This window comes from Cetorhinus maximus, chromosome 6 (assembly GCF_964194155.1).
Source record: "Cetorhinus maximus chromosome 6, sCetMax3.hap1.1, whole genome shotgun sequence".
Lineage (NCBI taxonomy): Eukaryota > Metazoa > Chordata > Chondrichthyes > Lamniformes > Cetorhinidae > Cetorhinus > Cetorhinus maximus.
In genome coordinates this window covers 1963074-1978649 of record NC_135884.1, presented here as the reverse complement: position 1 = coordinate 1978649, position 15576 = coordinate 1963074, and the positions used below count along the sequence as shown (strand labels likewise).

The following is a 15576-nucleotide window of genomic DNA, read 5'->3' as shown; positions in this document are numbered from 1 at the left end:
TAGAGATGACTTTGTTGCTTTTATTTTGGAGCTTAGCCATTTACTGCATTATTGTACAGATCCATTATGTTTTAGACATCTAAGGCCACTAAAATGCTCTTGGACAAACCAAGCTTGCCCTTTGTAAGAATCAGCTCTACCTTCTGAGCCTATTCGTCAAACCTTTCTCTCTCATTAGAAATATTTCCAATTGCTGTGCAATTGTTGCCACACAAGTCAAAAAATGAGAATCTAACCATCGCCCCTTGACATTCAATGCCACACCCGGTCAAATGCAGCCCTGATGTCAAGGGCAGTCACTCTCACCTCACCTCGGGGGTTCAGCTCTTTTGCCCATTTTTGAACCAAGGCTGTAATGAGGTCAGGAGCTGAGTGACCCTGGCGGAACCCAAACGGGGCATCAGTGAGCAGGTTATTGCTAAGCAAGTGCCGCTTGATAGCACTGTTGATGACTGCTTCCGTTACCTTATTGTTGATCGAGAGCAGACTAATGGGATGGTAATTGGCCGGGTTGGATTTGTCCAGCTTTTTGTGGACAGGACATACCTGGGCAATTTTTCACATAGCTGGGTAGATGCCAGTGTTGTAGCTGTACTGGAACAGCTTGGCTAGGGATGTGGCAAGTTCTGGAGCAAATGTCTTCAGTGCTATTGCTGGAATATTGTCAGGCCCCATAGCCTTAGCACTATCTAGTGCCTTCAGCTATTTCTTGTTATCACTTGGAGTGAACCGAATTGGCTGAAGACTGGCATCTGAGATGCTGGGGACCTTTGGAAAAGACTGAGATGGATCATCCACTCGACACTTCTGGTTGACGATTGTAGCAAATGAACTGATGTGCTGGACTCCCCCATCATTGAGGATGGAGAGATTTGTGGAGCCTCCTCCTCCAGTGAGTTGTTTAATTGTCAACCACCATTCATAACTGTATGTGGTAGGACTGCAGAGCTCAGATCTGATCCATTAGTTGTGGGGTCGCTTAGCTCTGTCTATCACTTGCTGCTTATGCTGTTTAGCACGCAAGTAGTCCTGTGTTTATAGCTTCACCAGGTTGACACCTCAGTTTTAGGTATGTCCGGTGCTGCTCCTGGCATTCCCTCCTGCACTCTTCTTTGAACCAGGGTTGCTCCCCTGTCTTGATGGTAATGGTTGAGTGTGGGATATGCCAGACCATGAGGTTACAGATTGTGTCAGAGTACAATTCTGCTGCTGATGGCCCACAGAGCCTCATTATTGCCCAGTCTTGAGTTGCTAGATCTGTTCGAAATCTATCCCATTTAGCACTGTGGTGGTGCCACACAACATGATGGAAGGTCTCCTCAATATGAAGATGGGACTTCGCCTCCACAAGGACTATGCGGTGGTCACTCCTACTGATACTGTTAAGGACAGATGCTTCTGCAGAAGGAAGGTTGGTGAGGATGAGATCCAATATGTTTTTCCCTCTTGGTTCCTTCATCACTTGCCGCAAACCCATTCTAGCAGCTATGTCCTTACGGACTTGGCCAGCTCGGTCAATAGTGGTGCTACCGAGCCACTCTTGGTGATGGACCCCCACCCAGAGCACATTCTGTGCCCTTGTCACCCTCAGTACTTCCTCCAAGTGATGTTCAACATGGTGGGGGGGGGATTCCTTGCCCATGTTTGACATGATGCCACGAGACATGGGGTCTGAGTCGATGTTGAGTCCCAGGGCAACCCCCTCCTGTTAATTGTGCCACTGCCTCTGCTGGGTCTGACCTGCCGGTGAGACAGGACATACCCAGGGATGACGATGGTGGTGTCTGGGACATTATCTGTAAGATATGTGTCTGTGAGGTTGACTATGCCAGGCTTGACTAGTCTGTGAGACGGCTCTCCCAATTTTGGCATTAGCCCCCAGATGTTAGTGAGGAGGTCCTTGCAGGGTCGACAGGGCTGAGTTTGCTGTTGTCGTTTCCAGCGCTTGGGTCAATGCCAGATGGCCGATCCGGTTTCATTCCTTTTTTGTGACTTTGTAGCGGTTTGATACAACTGAGTAACTTGGTAGGCCCTTTCGGAGGGCATTTAAGAGTCAACCACATTGCTGTGGTGTCATGTGTAGGCCAGACCAGACGACAGATTTCCTTCCCTAAAGGGACATTAATGAACCTCGACAATGGTTTCGTGGTCATCATCAGACTTTTTAATTCTAGATTTTCATTCAATTCAAATTCCACCATCTGCCGTGGCAGAATTCGAGCCCGGGTCCCCAGAGCATTACTTTGGGTCTCTGGATTACTAGTCCAGCGACAATACCACTATGCCATCACCTCCCCCCACCTTCCTGGCAAGCTCCCATTATCTCCTCTTTTATACTCCGTCCTATCGTGTGGTTACAATTAGTGGGCCTGTGCACCACTTCCACAAGCGACTTCTTGCCTTTATCATTCCTTACCTCAACCCAAACCACTTCAACATCCTGAATTTCTGAACTTGGGTCATCCCTGTCTAATGTGCTAATACCATCACTAATTAACAGAGCTCCCCCCTCCACCTTTTCCTAACTTCCTGTCCTCCCTAAATGTCACGTACCCTTAATATTCAGGTCCCAATCTGTCATCCTGTAACCATGCCTCTGTAATAGCTATCAGGTCATATCTATTCCCATTTGTACTATCGGTTCATCTGTTTTGTTTCAAATGCTACATGCGTTTAGACACAGAGTCTTTAATTTTGTCCTTTTATTATTTTTGCAGCATCTAGTCTTATCTGCTGATTTGCTCTTAGATTTGAACTCTGCCCCTTCCTGTCACAGTCTATTTATCATTTTCCATATTAATACCTGCCTCTCTTGCTGTGTCTCTGCTCTTTGGTTTACCATATCTTCCCAAATTTGATCCCTTGCCCCATTATTCAGTTTAAAACCCTCTCTACTTCCTTAGTTGGGCGCCTCACGAGGACACCAGCCCCAGCACGGTTCAGGTGTAGACCGTCCCAATGGTACAGATCCCACTTTCCCCAATACTGGTGCCAGTGCCCCACAAACTGGAACCCACTTCTCCCACACCAGTCTTTGAGCCACATATTCATTTCTCTAATCTTATTTAACAATGCCAATTTGCACGTGGCTCAGGTAATAATCCAGAAATTATTATCTTTGGGGTTCTGTTTCTTAATTTGGTGCCTAGTTCGTCATACTGACTATGCAGACCCTCCTTCCTCATCCTGCCTATGTTGTTGGTACTTACATGGACCATGACCACTGGATCCTCCGCCTCTCACCGCAAACTGCTCTCCAACCCTGAGCAGACGCCCCGAACCCTGGCACCAGGCAGGCAACAAAGCTGTCTGGACTCTTTGCTACAGAGAACAGTGTCTATCTCCCTCATTCTACTGTCCCCCTACTACCTCTACATTCCTTTTTGCTCCCGCCACTTGGATGGCTTCCTGTACCACGGTGCCATGGTCAGTTTGCTCATCCACTCTACAGCTCCTGCTCTCATCCAGACAAGCTGAGAGAACCTCAAACCTGTTGGACAATTGCAGAGGCTCACACTCCTGCCCTCTGGGTCCCCTTACCTGCCTCACTCGCAGTCACACCCTCCTGTCCCTGGCCACTGACCAAATCAGAAGACCCTATCCTAAGTGGTGTGACTACCCCCTGATATAAAACATCCAGGTAACTTTCCCCCTCCCTGATGTGCCACAGTGTCTGCAGCTCAGCCTCCAGCTCAATGACTCTGAGCCGAAGCTCCTCGAGCCGCAAACATGCAGACATGTTTGTCCTGGATCACAATATTATCCAGGAGCACCCACATGCTGCAGACCTGACACATCACCTGTCCTGCCATCCTTAATGTGTTTGAAATAATTATTTAATTCTGTTAATCACTTATTTATGTTACTTTCTTATATATTTTATTAACTTTACCACCAATTTGTGTACTATTTTAAACCTCAGGGATAGAATAAAACTTAACCACTTACCAAGTACTCACCAAACAGCTAGCTCTTTTCCCTGTAGTAGAGCAAGATCCAATTTTTATGGGGCTAGAAAAATAGACAAAGGAAACAAACAACTCCTTCCCTGAACTCCCTTCTCACCACACTCTTAAGTTAGTTGGCTGCACTCCATTTACAAGGGCTGCACTGAAGAACCCTGAACTGGGGCTACAGTAACCAGATTCAACCATCCTATTTTGCTTTTATCACCTTGTTTAATTCACTGCCACTTCTCTTCCACAAATGCCTATCATGAAGTACTGCTCTTCTCTCTGACAGTGATTCTGTTTGTCTCTCTGGTCCTGTTCGCCTTCATTGCTTTCCATTTCCCTCCTGGTGTTTGACAAGGTGTTTACCAAAACTCGCTTTCACAGCCATGTTTCCTTCCTCAGTAACTGTCTCCGTCTCCGACTTAGCCCATGTAGATTCCAACTGAAGTTCCATCCCTCATGTTTCAAACACATCCAGGATTACAGATATCTCCGGGGCATACAACACTCATCAGCATCGTCTCGTCGCATCCTGAGATCCACACTCAGTGTCATGTGCCGCCATGTGAATACACTCGACCTCTCCCTCCAGCACCGACTCATCCTATCTCAAAGCTGTCCTTGTCCCTAGTTTCATTTTATTCATTTCAGTCGAAATCTTAACAAGAAACTTTTTCTCTTCCTTTCAGATATTAAGGAAAACAAGCTCCAACAACATATAATACCAACGCCCATCCGGGACCCTCCATCTCTTCCTGCCCCTCTGACCCCATCCCTCCTCCTAATCTCAGTCCTTGTTATGTATTCACCAAACCCTCTGATCTTCCCCTCTCTACTGAATGTTCTGTACTCAGCAAAGGACTCTGTTTCGTACCCTTATACCCTCACCTCAATGCATTTCGAACTCTTCTTCCACTGCCTTTGTCTCCATGTTCACTTCTTTGGGTAGGAGTCCTCCCCCTGTTCAATGAATCCTTTCTCCCGCCTCCAGTATTCTTCCTCCACCTGGACCCCTCCCTTTGGCCTCTTAACTGCTCTTGATCTTTTCATTATGAGCTGTCAGCGTGACAGCGGCCATCTCAGTTTCTCTGCTTCTCTCGCCCACTCTAACCAATCTCCTTCTGACCTTGCTACACTCCGTTCTCTTAGGTCCAACCCTGACTTTGTTATCAAACCTGCTGAAAAGGGTGGTGCTGTTGTTGTCTGGCGTACTGACCTCTACCTCGCAGAGGCTGAGCGCCAACTCTGACACTTTTTCCTACCTCCCCCTGAACCATGGCCCCACCACCGAACATTAAGCCATTGTTTCCAGGACTGTCACTGACCTCATCTCATCTCTGGAGATCTTCCCTCCACAGCTTCCATCCTCATGGTCTCCCAACGCCGCTCAGCCCGCTTCTACTTCTCCCCAAAATCCAGAAACAGACTGTCCCAGTAGATAGATCGTGTCAGCCTGTTCCTGCCCCATGGAACTCATTTCTTCCAATCTTGACTCCATTGTCTTTCCCCTTGTCTAGTCTCTTCTCACCAACATCCGCAATTCCTCTGATCCTCTACATTATTATCAACAATTTCAAGTTCCCTGACCCTAACCGCCAGCTCTTCACCGTGGACATCCAATCCCTCTACACCTCCATCCCCCACCCTGAACAGCAGCCCGAACAATCCCCATCCACCACCACCACTCTTCTCCATCTGACTGAAATTGTTCTCTCACGGAACAATTTCCCCTTAAACTTGTCTCACTTCCTCTAAATAAAAGGTGTGGCTATGGGCTTCCACATGGGCCCCAGTTATGCCTGTCTCTTTATGGGGTATGTGGAACATTCCTTGTTCCAGTCCTACTCAGGCTCCCTCCCATAACTCTCTTTTTCAGTACATCCGTGACTGTTTTGGTGCCACTTCATGCTCTTATCTGAACCTGGAAAAATTTATCAATATTGCTTCCAATTTCCACCCCTGTATTATCCTTGCATGGTTCATCTCCGACTTTTTTTTTATTCATTCATGGGATGTGGGCTTTGCTGGCTGGTCCAGCATTTATTGCCCACCCCTAATTGCCCTTGAGAAGGTGGTGGTGAACTGCCGCCTTGAACTGCTGCAGTCCATGTGGTGTAGGTACACCCACAGCGCTGTTAAGAAGGGAGTTCCAGGATTTTGACCCAGTGACGGTGAAGCAATGGCGATATATTTCCAAGTCAGGATGGTGAGTGACTTGGAGGGGAACTTCCATGTGGTGGCATTCCCATCTGTCTGCTTCCCTTGTCCTTCTAGATGGTAGTGGGTGTGGGTTTGGAAGGTACTGTCTAAGGAGCCTTGGTGAATTCCTGCAGTGCATCTTGTAGATGGTACACACTGCTGCTACTATGCGGTGGTGGTGGGTGGAGTGAATGTTTGTGGATGTGGTGCCAATCAAGCGGGCTGCTTTGTCATGGATGGTGTCCAGCTTCTTGAGTGTTGTGGGAGCTGCACTCATCCAGGCAAGTGGAGAGTATTCCATTATACTCCTGATTCGTGCCTTGTGGATGGTGGACAGGCTTTGGGGAGTCAAGAGGTGAGTTATCGTTGCAGGATTCCTAGCCTCTGACCTGCTCTTGTAGCCACAGTATTTATATGGCTTGTCCAGTTCCGTTTCTGGTCAAGGGTGTTGGTAGTGGGGGATTCAGTGATTGAACGTCAAGGGGCGATGGCTGGATTCTCTCTTGTTGGAGATGGTCATTGCCCGGCACTTGTGTGGTGTGAACATTACTTGCCACTTGTCAGCCCAAGTCTGGATATTGTTCAGGTCTTGCTGCATTTGGACATGGACTGCTTCAGTATCTGAGGAGTCTCAAATGGCTCTGAACATTGTGCTATCATCAGCGAACATCCCCACTTCTGGCCTTATGATGGAAGGAAGGTCATTGATGAAGCAGCTGAAGATGGTTGGGCTGAGGAACTCCTGCAGTGATGTCCTGGAGCTGAGATGACTGACTTCCAACAACCACAACCGTCTTCCTTTGTGCTCGGTATGACTCCAACCAGCGGAGAGTTTTCCCCCTGATTCCCATTGACTCCAGTTTTGCTCAGACTCCTTGATGCCACACTCGGTCAAATGCTGCCTTGATATCCAGGGCAGACGCACTCACCTCACCTCAGGAGTTCAGCTCTTTTGTCCCTGCTTGAACCAAGGCTGTAATGAGGTCAGGAGCTGAGTGGCCCTGGCGGAATCCAAACTGGGCATCAGTGAGTAGGTTATTGCTAAGCAAGTGCCGCTTAATAGCACTATTGATGACCCCTTCCATAACTTTAATTATGATTGAGAGTAGACTGATGGGGCGGTCATTGGCCAGTTTGGGTGTTTCCTGCTTTTTGTGTACAGGACGTACCTGGGCAATTTTCCGCATAGCCGGGTAGATGCCAGTATTGTAGCTGTATTGGAACAGCTTGGCTAGGGACGCAGCAAGCTCTGGAGCACAAGCCTTTATTTCTATTGCTGGAATATTGTCAGGGCCCATAGCCTTTGCAGTATCCAGTGCCTTCAGCCATTTCTTGATGTCATGTGGAGTGAATCGAATTGGCTGAAGACTGGCATCTGTGATGCTGGTGACCTCCAGAGGAGGCCAAGATGGATCATCCACATGGCACTTCTGGCTGAAGATTGTCGCGAATGCTTCAGCCTTATCTTTTGCACTGCTGTGCTGGGCTCCTTCATCACTGAAGATGGGGATATTTGTGGATCCTCCAGTGAGTTGTTTAATTGTCCTCCACCATTCACAACTGGATGTGGCAGCACTGTAGAGCTTAGATCTGATCCGTTGGTTGGGGGGATTGCTTAGCTCTGTTTATCACTTGCTGCTTATGCTGTTTGGCACGCAAGTAGCCCGGTGTTATAGCTTCAGGTTGACACCTCAACTTTAGGTATGCCTGGTGCTGCTCCTGGCATGCCCTCCTGCACTCTTCATTGAACCAGGGTTGATCCGCTGGCTTGATGGTAATGGTAGAGTGTGGGATATGCTGGACCATGAGATTACAGGTTGTGTTCGAGTATAATTCTGCTGCTGCTGATGGCTACGGCACCTCATGGATGCCCTGTCTTGAGTTGCTAGATCGGCTCAAAATCTATCCCATTTAGCACGGTGGTAGTGCCACACAAAACAATGGAGGGTATCCTCAATGTGAAGGTGGGATTTCACCTCCACGGTGACTGTGCGGTGGTCACTCCTACTGATACCATCATGGACAGATGCATCTGCGGCAGGCAGGTTGGTGAGGATGAGGTCAAGTATGTTTTTCCCTCTTGTTGGTTCCCTCACCACCTGCCGCAGACCCAGTCTAGCAGCTATGTCATTTAGGACTCGGTCAGTAGTGGTGCTGCCGAGCCACTCTTGATGATGGGCATTGAAGTCCCCCACCCAGAATACATTCTGCGCCCTTACCACCCTTAGTGCTTCCTTCATCAGCTGAGGGAGGGTAATCAACAGGAGGTTTCCTTGCCCATGTTTGACCTGATGCCATGTGACTTTGTGGGGTCTGGAGTCGATGTTAAGGACTCCCAGGGCAACTCCCTCCCGACTGTATACCACTGTGCCTCCACCTCTGCTGGGTCTGACCTGCCGGTGGGACAGGACATACCCAGGGATGGTGATGGTGGAGCCTGGGACATTATCTGTGAGGTATGATTCTGTGAGGATGACTATGTCAGGCTGTTGCTTGACTAGTCTGTGAGACAGCTCTCCCAATTTTGGCACTAACCCCCAGATGTTAGTAAGGAGGACTTTGCAGGGTTGACAGGGCTTCGATTGCCGTTGTCGTTTCCGGTGCCTAGGTCAGGTGGTCCATCCGGTTTCATTCCTTTTTGTGAGTTTGTAGCGGTTTGTTACTACTGAGTAGCTAAGCCATTTCAGAGGGCATCTGGAGCCAACTGTAGACCAGACCAGATAAGGATGACAGATTTCCTTCCCAAGGGCATTAGTGCACCAGATGGGTTTTTACAACAATTGACAATGGTTTCATGGTCATTAGACTTAATTCCAGGTTTGTATTGAATTCAAATTCCACCATCTTCCATGGCAGGATTCAAACCTGGGACCCAGAGCATTACCCTGGGTTTCTGGATTACTTGTCCAGTGATAATAGCACTACACCATTGCCTCCTCCTTCCCTTTCTTGACCTCTGTCTCCATTTCTGGTGATATACTGTCCACCATTCATTACAAGCCCATCGACTCCCACAGGTACCTCGACACCCTGCTTCCTGTAAGGACTCCATCCCATTCTCTCAGTTCCTTCACCTCCGTTGCACCTGTTCCGATGATACCACTTGCTAAAATGGTGCTTCTGACATGTCATCCTCTTTCTTTAACCAAGGCTTCCCACCCACTGTGGTTGACAGGGCCCTCAACCAAGTCTGACCCATCTCCCGCGCCTCTGCCCTCGCACCTTCCCCTCCCTTCCAGAACCATGATAGGGTCCCCTTGTCCTCACTTTTCACCCCACCAGCCTCCGCATTCAAAGGATCATTCTCCGCCATTTCCGCCAACTCCAACATGATGCCACCACCACACATCTTCCTCCCCACGCACATGCACACACACACACACACACACACACACATCTCCCCCCCCCCCCCCCCCCCCACAGTCAGCATTCCGTAGGGACTGTTCTCTCCAGGACACCCTGGTCCATTCCTCCATCACCCCCAACACCTCATCCCCTTCTCTCACAATCGCAGAAGATGCAACACCTGCCCCTTTACTTGCTCACTCCTCACTGCCCATACACTCCCTTCAGGTGAAGTAGAGCTTCACTTGGACATCCTTCAATTTGGTCTACTGCATTCGCTGCTCCCAATGCAGTTTCCTCTACATTGCGGAGACCAAACGCAGACTGGGTGACTGCTTTGTGGAACACCTTCAGCCTGTCCGCAAGCATTACCCAGACCTCTCTGTTGCTTGCCATTTCAACACCATCCTGCTCTCATGCCCACATATCTGTCCTTAGCCTGCTGCAATGTTCCACTGAAGCCCAACACAAACTGGAGCAACAGCACCTCTTCCGATTAGGCGCTTTACAGCCTTCCAGACTTAACATTGAGTTAAAACCTTCAGACCATGAACTCTCTCCTCTGTCTTCACCCCTTTTTAAGTTTATTTTTCTCGTTTTTATTTATTTTTATTCATTCATTCATTGTTTTATCACCTTTTTTATCCCCCTTTTTTATCACGTTATCTAACCTTTTTTGTCTTGCACTGAAACTGATTTCCCCCCCCACCTTTTAATTCACTAAAACTATTATCACATTTTGCTTCCTTACCTTTATGCTGCTATCAGCACCTTCTTTAACCCTTACCACTACCATTAACTCTCCCTTTGTCTTTTTGTTCATGACATCTTTGTCAATTTCTCCGTAGCCCCCGCCTATTGCTGGCCTTCTGTCCAGCTTCACCTGCTCCACCCCCTTAAACAGTATAAATTTCAACATATTTGTACTCTGTTTAGCTCTGAAGAAGGGTCAGACGGACTTGAAATGTGCTTCTCTCTCCACAGATGCTGTCAGACCTGCTGAGTTTTTCCAGCATTTTCTGTTTTTATACCAGATTCAACCAGTTAGCTAATTAACTACTCAGCTCCTAGGCTGAGAGTGAGTTTACCCTGTCTAAACTGCAAGATAGAAAGAACTTAGCCTGCTTACACAGTACTTTCCGGTTACTGCTAATTATAAGCTAGATTAGATTTCAAGAGCACAATTTAAGAACAAAATTAACACTTCAAACTCCCACTCTCCAAACTCCAAGTGTACACTCAGTTAGCCCAGCTGCAATCTGTGTTGCACTCATGGCTTAGAAATCAATTATGAATAAACTGCTATTAATAAAAGCTTTCTTGGTGGTTCAACAATTTAAGATATAGTGAGCTCATCTGTAAACTTGTTTATTATTAACTCTTCAGTAACAGAGCCAACCTTTGCCTCACTACCAAGATTGCCACCTCTGAGTTAGGATGACAATACTGTGGATGTTGAAAACCTGAAATAAAAGCATAAAATATCCCTGCTGAGCACTTCAAGCACTTTTTATTTTCATTTGAGTCAGAAGGCTCTGGGTTTGAACCTCACTCCAGTTGACATACAGTGGATACTTGCGTTCCATTACATCACACTGTTCCATAGCGAGAGCCTGAAGATATGAAAATAACAATGCCAGTCTGTTGATCAGTCTGTGAATCCTTCCACTACGTCACAGTATTCCCCAAGGGGCATATACACAAACAACTCATGCTAGCAGTTCAAACCAGCCCAGCGTTGAGGTTTATGTATCAAATACCATTATCTTTCAGAGTGCTAGCAATTTGAATAGCACCTAGCAACAAGCTCCTTCATCCAAATCAAGGAATTGGCCTGTGTTTGCAGACTGGTGACTCCAATTACCAGTTTGGAGTTTGCCAATAAATGACGGTTTCCATTTTCTGTTTTGTGCCATTCAAAATTATTGACTGGTAAAGCTTAGAAAGGATTCCTTTTGTAGCTTTTGTCTTGCACCCAACTGATTCCTCCCCCGCCCCCCCACTTTAATTCACTAATTTAGCATTTGTTCCTCCTGTTTTTGTTATGCTCTAAATTGTCCATTTTGAAATGCAGTACAAATTAAATGGAAACTTATCCTCTTGTAATGTTAGCTGGGTTTGATTCAGAGTTTATCTACGTATTTCCAGTTCAGAATAATACTATTGCAGAGGATTTAGCCTTTTCGTTGAACCAGCTCACAAGCTTGCTTCCCGTTAGATTGATATAGACTGGACATGTTGGTGTTTTAAACATCGAGAACATTCCACTGCTTGTATCCATTGAAGCACTGGTGCACAGTGGCAGCATTGTGCATCATCTACAGGATGCACTGCAGTAACTCACTAAAGGTGCTTCGACAGCACCTTCCAAACCCACGACCTCTACTACCTAGAAGGATAACGGCAGAAGATGCATGGGAACACCACCACTTCACTGATGGTTACACAATGCTAGCATCACTCGCAGATCCTCACTGAAGCAGTCCCAGGCCCAAATGCAGCAAGACCTGGACAATATTCAGGCTTGGGCTGACAATTGGCAAATAACATTCACGTCACACAGGTGCCAGACAATGACCATCTCCAACAAGAGAACACCTAGTCAGTCGCCCCTTTGCCATTCAATGGCATTACCATTGCTGAATACCCCACTATCAGCATCCTGGGGGGTTACCATTGACCAGAAACTGAACTGGACTAGCCATATAAATACTCTGGTTACGAGCAGGTCAGAGACGAGGAATTCTGCAGTGAGTAACTCACCTCCTGACTCCCCAAAGGCTATCCACCATCTACAAGGCACAAGTTGGGAGTCTGATGGAATGCTCTCCACTTGACTGGATGAGTGCAGCTCCCACAACACTCAAGAAGCTTGACACCGTCCGGGACAAAGCAGCCCGCTTGATTGGCACCCCATCCACAAACATTCACTCCCTCCACCACCAGCGCACAGTAGCAGCAGTGTGTACCATCTACAAGATGCACTGCAGGAATTCACCAAGGCTTCTTTGACAGCACCTTCCAAACCCATGCCACTACCATCTACAAGGACAAGGGCAGCATATAGATGGGAACACCACCGCCTGGAAGTTCCCCTCCAAACCACTCACCATCCTGACTTGGAAATATATTGCTGTTCCTTGACAGTCGCTGGGTCAAAATCCTGGAACTCCCTCCCTAACAGCACTGTGGGTGTACCTACACCACATGGACTGCAGCGGTTCAAGAAGGCAACTCACCATCACCTTCTCAAGTGCAATTAGGGATGGACAACAGATGCTGGCCCAGCCAGCGATGTCCACATCCCGTAAATGAATTAAAAAACTGTCCATTTTCAAAGTAATAGCCGGCGAAATGTTATTAAGTTATCACGAGCTCTAGTTTCTAGGCTCCAGATGTTTTGGTATGTTCCTTTTAACTCTACAACTGTGCTTCTTCCTGCAGATCTCTTTGTCGACTGGAAGCAGAATGCAGATGAGGTTATAGTAAAGCTGAAGCCAGGAGAGGGGAGCCTGAAACTTGACGAGGTTGATGCAGCTTTCACAGACACAGACTGTGTGGTAACACTGCCAGGTGAGAGCAGGCAAATACATAGCAGGGGAATTGTGGCCGGTCTTAATTGAATGCTTGTAGAGAGGCACAGTGTCCACTGTGGGGTGGAGTGGAGGTGGCGGGGGGGGCTGCTGAGCCCATCTTACCCTCAGTATTTTCTTTATTGGCCCTCTTTGACCATCTGGCTGCCCTTTAATCCTCTCTTCAACCTTCGCCTCCCACCTGGACTCTAGCTTCTATTCAAAGGTATTATTTTGATCTTTTTTGTCGAGAATTACTGCTGTGCTACTGACCCTCTAGTTTTCTCCACTCTCGCTACTTGTTCTAATATATCTTCGAGCCCTAGCATCATTATAAAGCCACAGTGCTGCTGTTGCCTGGAGGATGGACCAGTATTTTCCTGAGGCCAATTCCAATTCTCTGATTGCTCCTAACCTCCCACTGAACTATGACCATTACCAAACACCAAATATTAATTTCCAGACTGTTACTGATCTCTTTCAGTAATTCTCCACCATCATCATTGCTTCCATCCCCTATACAGCTCATTTCTATTTCTGCCCCCACCACCCCCCAGCCCCACACAAACTACACAATACAGGATTAAACTGGTGGACTTGATGTGTTTTGCTTTTTTCCCTATACCATTAAACTAATTCCCTCTTGTCTTCATGCTCTTTTTCCACTTGTCCAGTTGCTACCCATCTATAAGTCAACTGCAAATTTACTGATTGTGCCCAACCCCTCTACCTAGATCATTAATAAATACAATATTGTGATAAAACGATATCATGCTGCACCACTTCACAACACGGATGAGCGTTTTGTTGAATTTAAATAACTATAGCCAGTGGCAAAATTCAATTATTGCACTGTTTGAACTACCAAGCTATGATCCTGTTAGATGATGTGTCTCATTGTTGCTCTGTATACGTTGTTTCTTGCCTGTGCTATCTTAGTTGTGTTGCTTATTCAGTAACCTCATCATATTGTGGATTGTGAGAAAATGTTATGTTGACTGCTCAAGTCAAACTCTGTTTTAATCGTCTGGTTTCTTGGGTTTTAACTGATGTTTTGGCAATCAAATTCCACCGTTGTGTGTGAGAGATATGTATAGGAACCAAAGCAGTGGCCTCTGATTTTTTTCAGATAAATACTGTCGATCTGAGTATTGACAGAAGCTCCAATGCACATGCTACATAAAATATTTAATTAATATTTATTATAGTATTCTAATTGTGGTTCAAGTGATGTCCTGAGGTTTGTTCTAGCACTTTTTAATGACCCTTCTTAGGCTGACACTCGGGGTTGAGGATGACTTGCTCGCACACTAGAAATGTGTTTTCAGGTGACTGATGTGTGACCTACAGACACTCTCACAGGTGGTGGCAGGGGGAACGGGTGGTTGGGGTGTCCAGGTTGCCACCCGCTCCATTCCCTTTTGACGCTTGGTTTCAGCTAGCCCTTGGCGATGAGACCCGAGATTTTCAGCTCCTTCCCGGATGCTTTCCTTCCACTTCAGTCGTCCTTGGGCCAGAGATTCCCAAATGTCGGTTGGGATGTTGCAGTTTTTCAAGGAGGCTTTGAGGGTGTCCCGAAGCTTTTCCACTGCCCTCCTGGGGCCCACTTGCCGTGCCAAAGTTCCAAGTAGAGCGCTTGTCTCGGGAGTCTCGTGTGTGGCATGCGGACGATGTGGCCCGCCCAGCAGAGCTGACTGAGCATGGTCAATGCTTCGATGCTGGGGATGTTGGCCTGAGTGAGAACACCGACTTTGGTGCACCTATCCTGCCATTGGATTTGCAGGATCTTGCTGGTAGTACTTCAGAGTTTTGAGGTGCCTGCTGTACATAGTCCATGCCTCTAAGCCATTTAGGAGGGTGGGTATCACTACTGCTCTCTAAACCATGAGCTTGGTGCCGGGTTTGAAGCCCTGGTGTTCAAACACTCCTTCCTCAGGCAGCCGAAGGCTGTGCTGGCATATTAAAGGCGGTGCTGAGCTTCGTTGTCGATGTCTGCCCTTGTTGACAGTTGGCTCCCATGGTGTGGAAAATGGTCCATGTTGTCCAAGGCCTCATCGTGGATTTTGATAACTGGGAGGGGGCAGGTTGGTAGAGGACTTTTGTCTTATGAATGTTCCGCGTAAGGCCCATGCTCTCGTACGCCTTTGTGAAGGTGTTGCCGATAACTCAGAGCTCAACCTCCGAGTGTGCGCAGACGCAAACATAGTCTGCATGCCGCAGTTCAATGACAGAGGATGGGACAACCTTGGACCTGGCCCGCAGGCAACGGAGGTTGAGCAGGTTCCTGTTTGTTTTGTACTTTAGCCCCACTCCAGTGGGGAGCTTGTTGAGGGTGAGCTGGAGCATTGCTGTGTGAAGAGACAGCCTTGCTTGACCCCAGTCTGGACGTGGATTGGGTCTGTGGTGGATCCGTTGGTCAGGATCACGGCTTGCATGTCATCGTGGCGCAGGCAGAGGATGGTGACAAACTTCTGGGGGCAGCCGAAACGGAGGAGGATGCTCCATAA

The 15576-nt window shown here is 47.5% G+C and overlaps 1 protein-coding gene across 8 annotated transcripts in view; it reads left to right on the top strand.

The window, feature by feature from the left end:
* The window catches only part of usp19 (ubiquitin specific peptidase 19), a 148465-nt gene that overhangs the window by 30352 nt on the left and 102537 nt on the right, over positions 1-15576 (top strand). For all 8 annotated transcript variants that reach the window (XM_078543079.1, XM_078543078.1, XM_078543082.1 and 5 more), the window contains one exon: positions 12942-13070. In XM_078543079.1, the coding sequence (XP_078399205.1) occupies positions 12942-13070 (129 nt within the window). The remainder of the gene's footprint in view (positions 1-12941; positions 13071-15576) is intronic.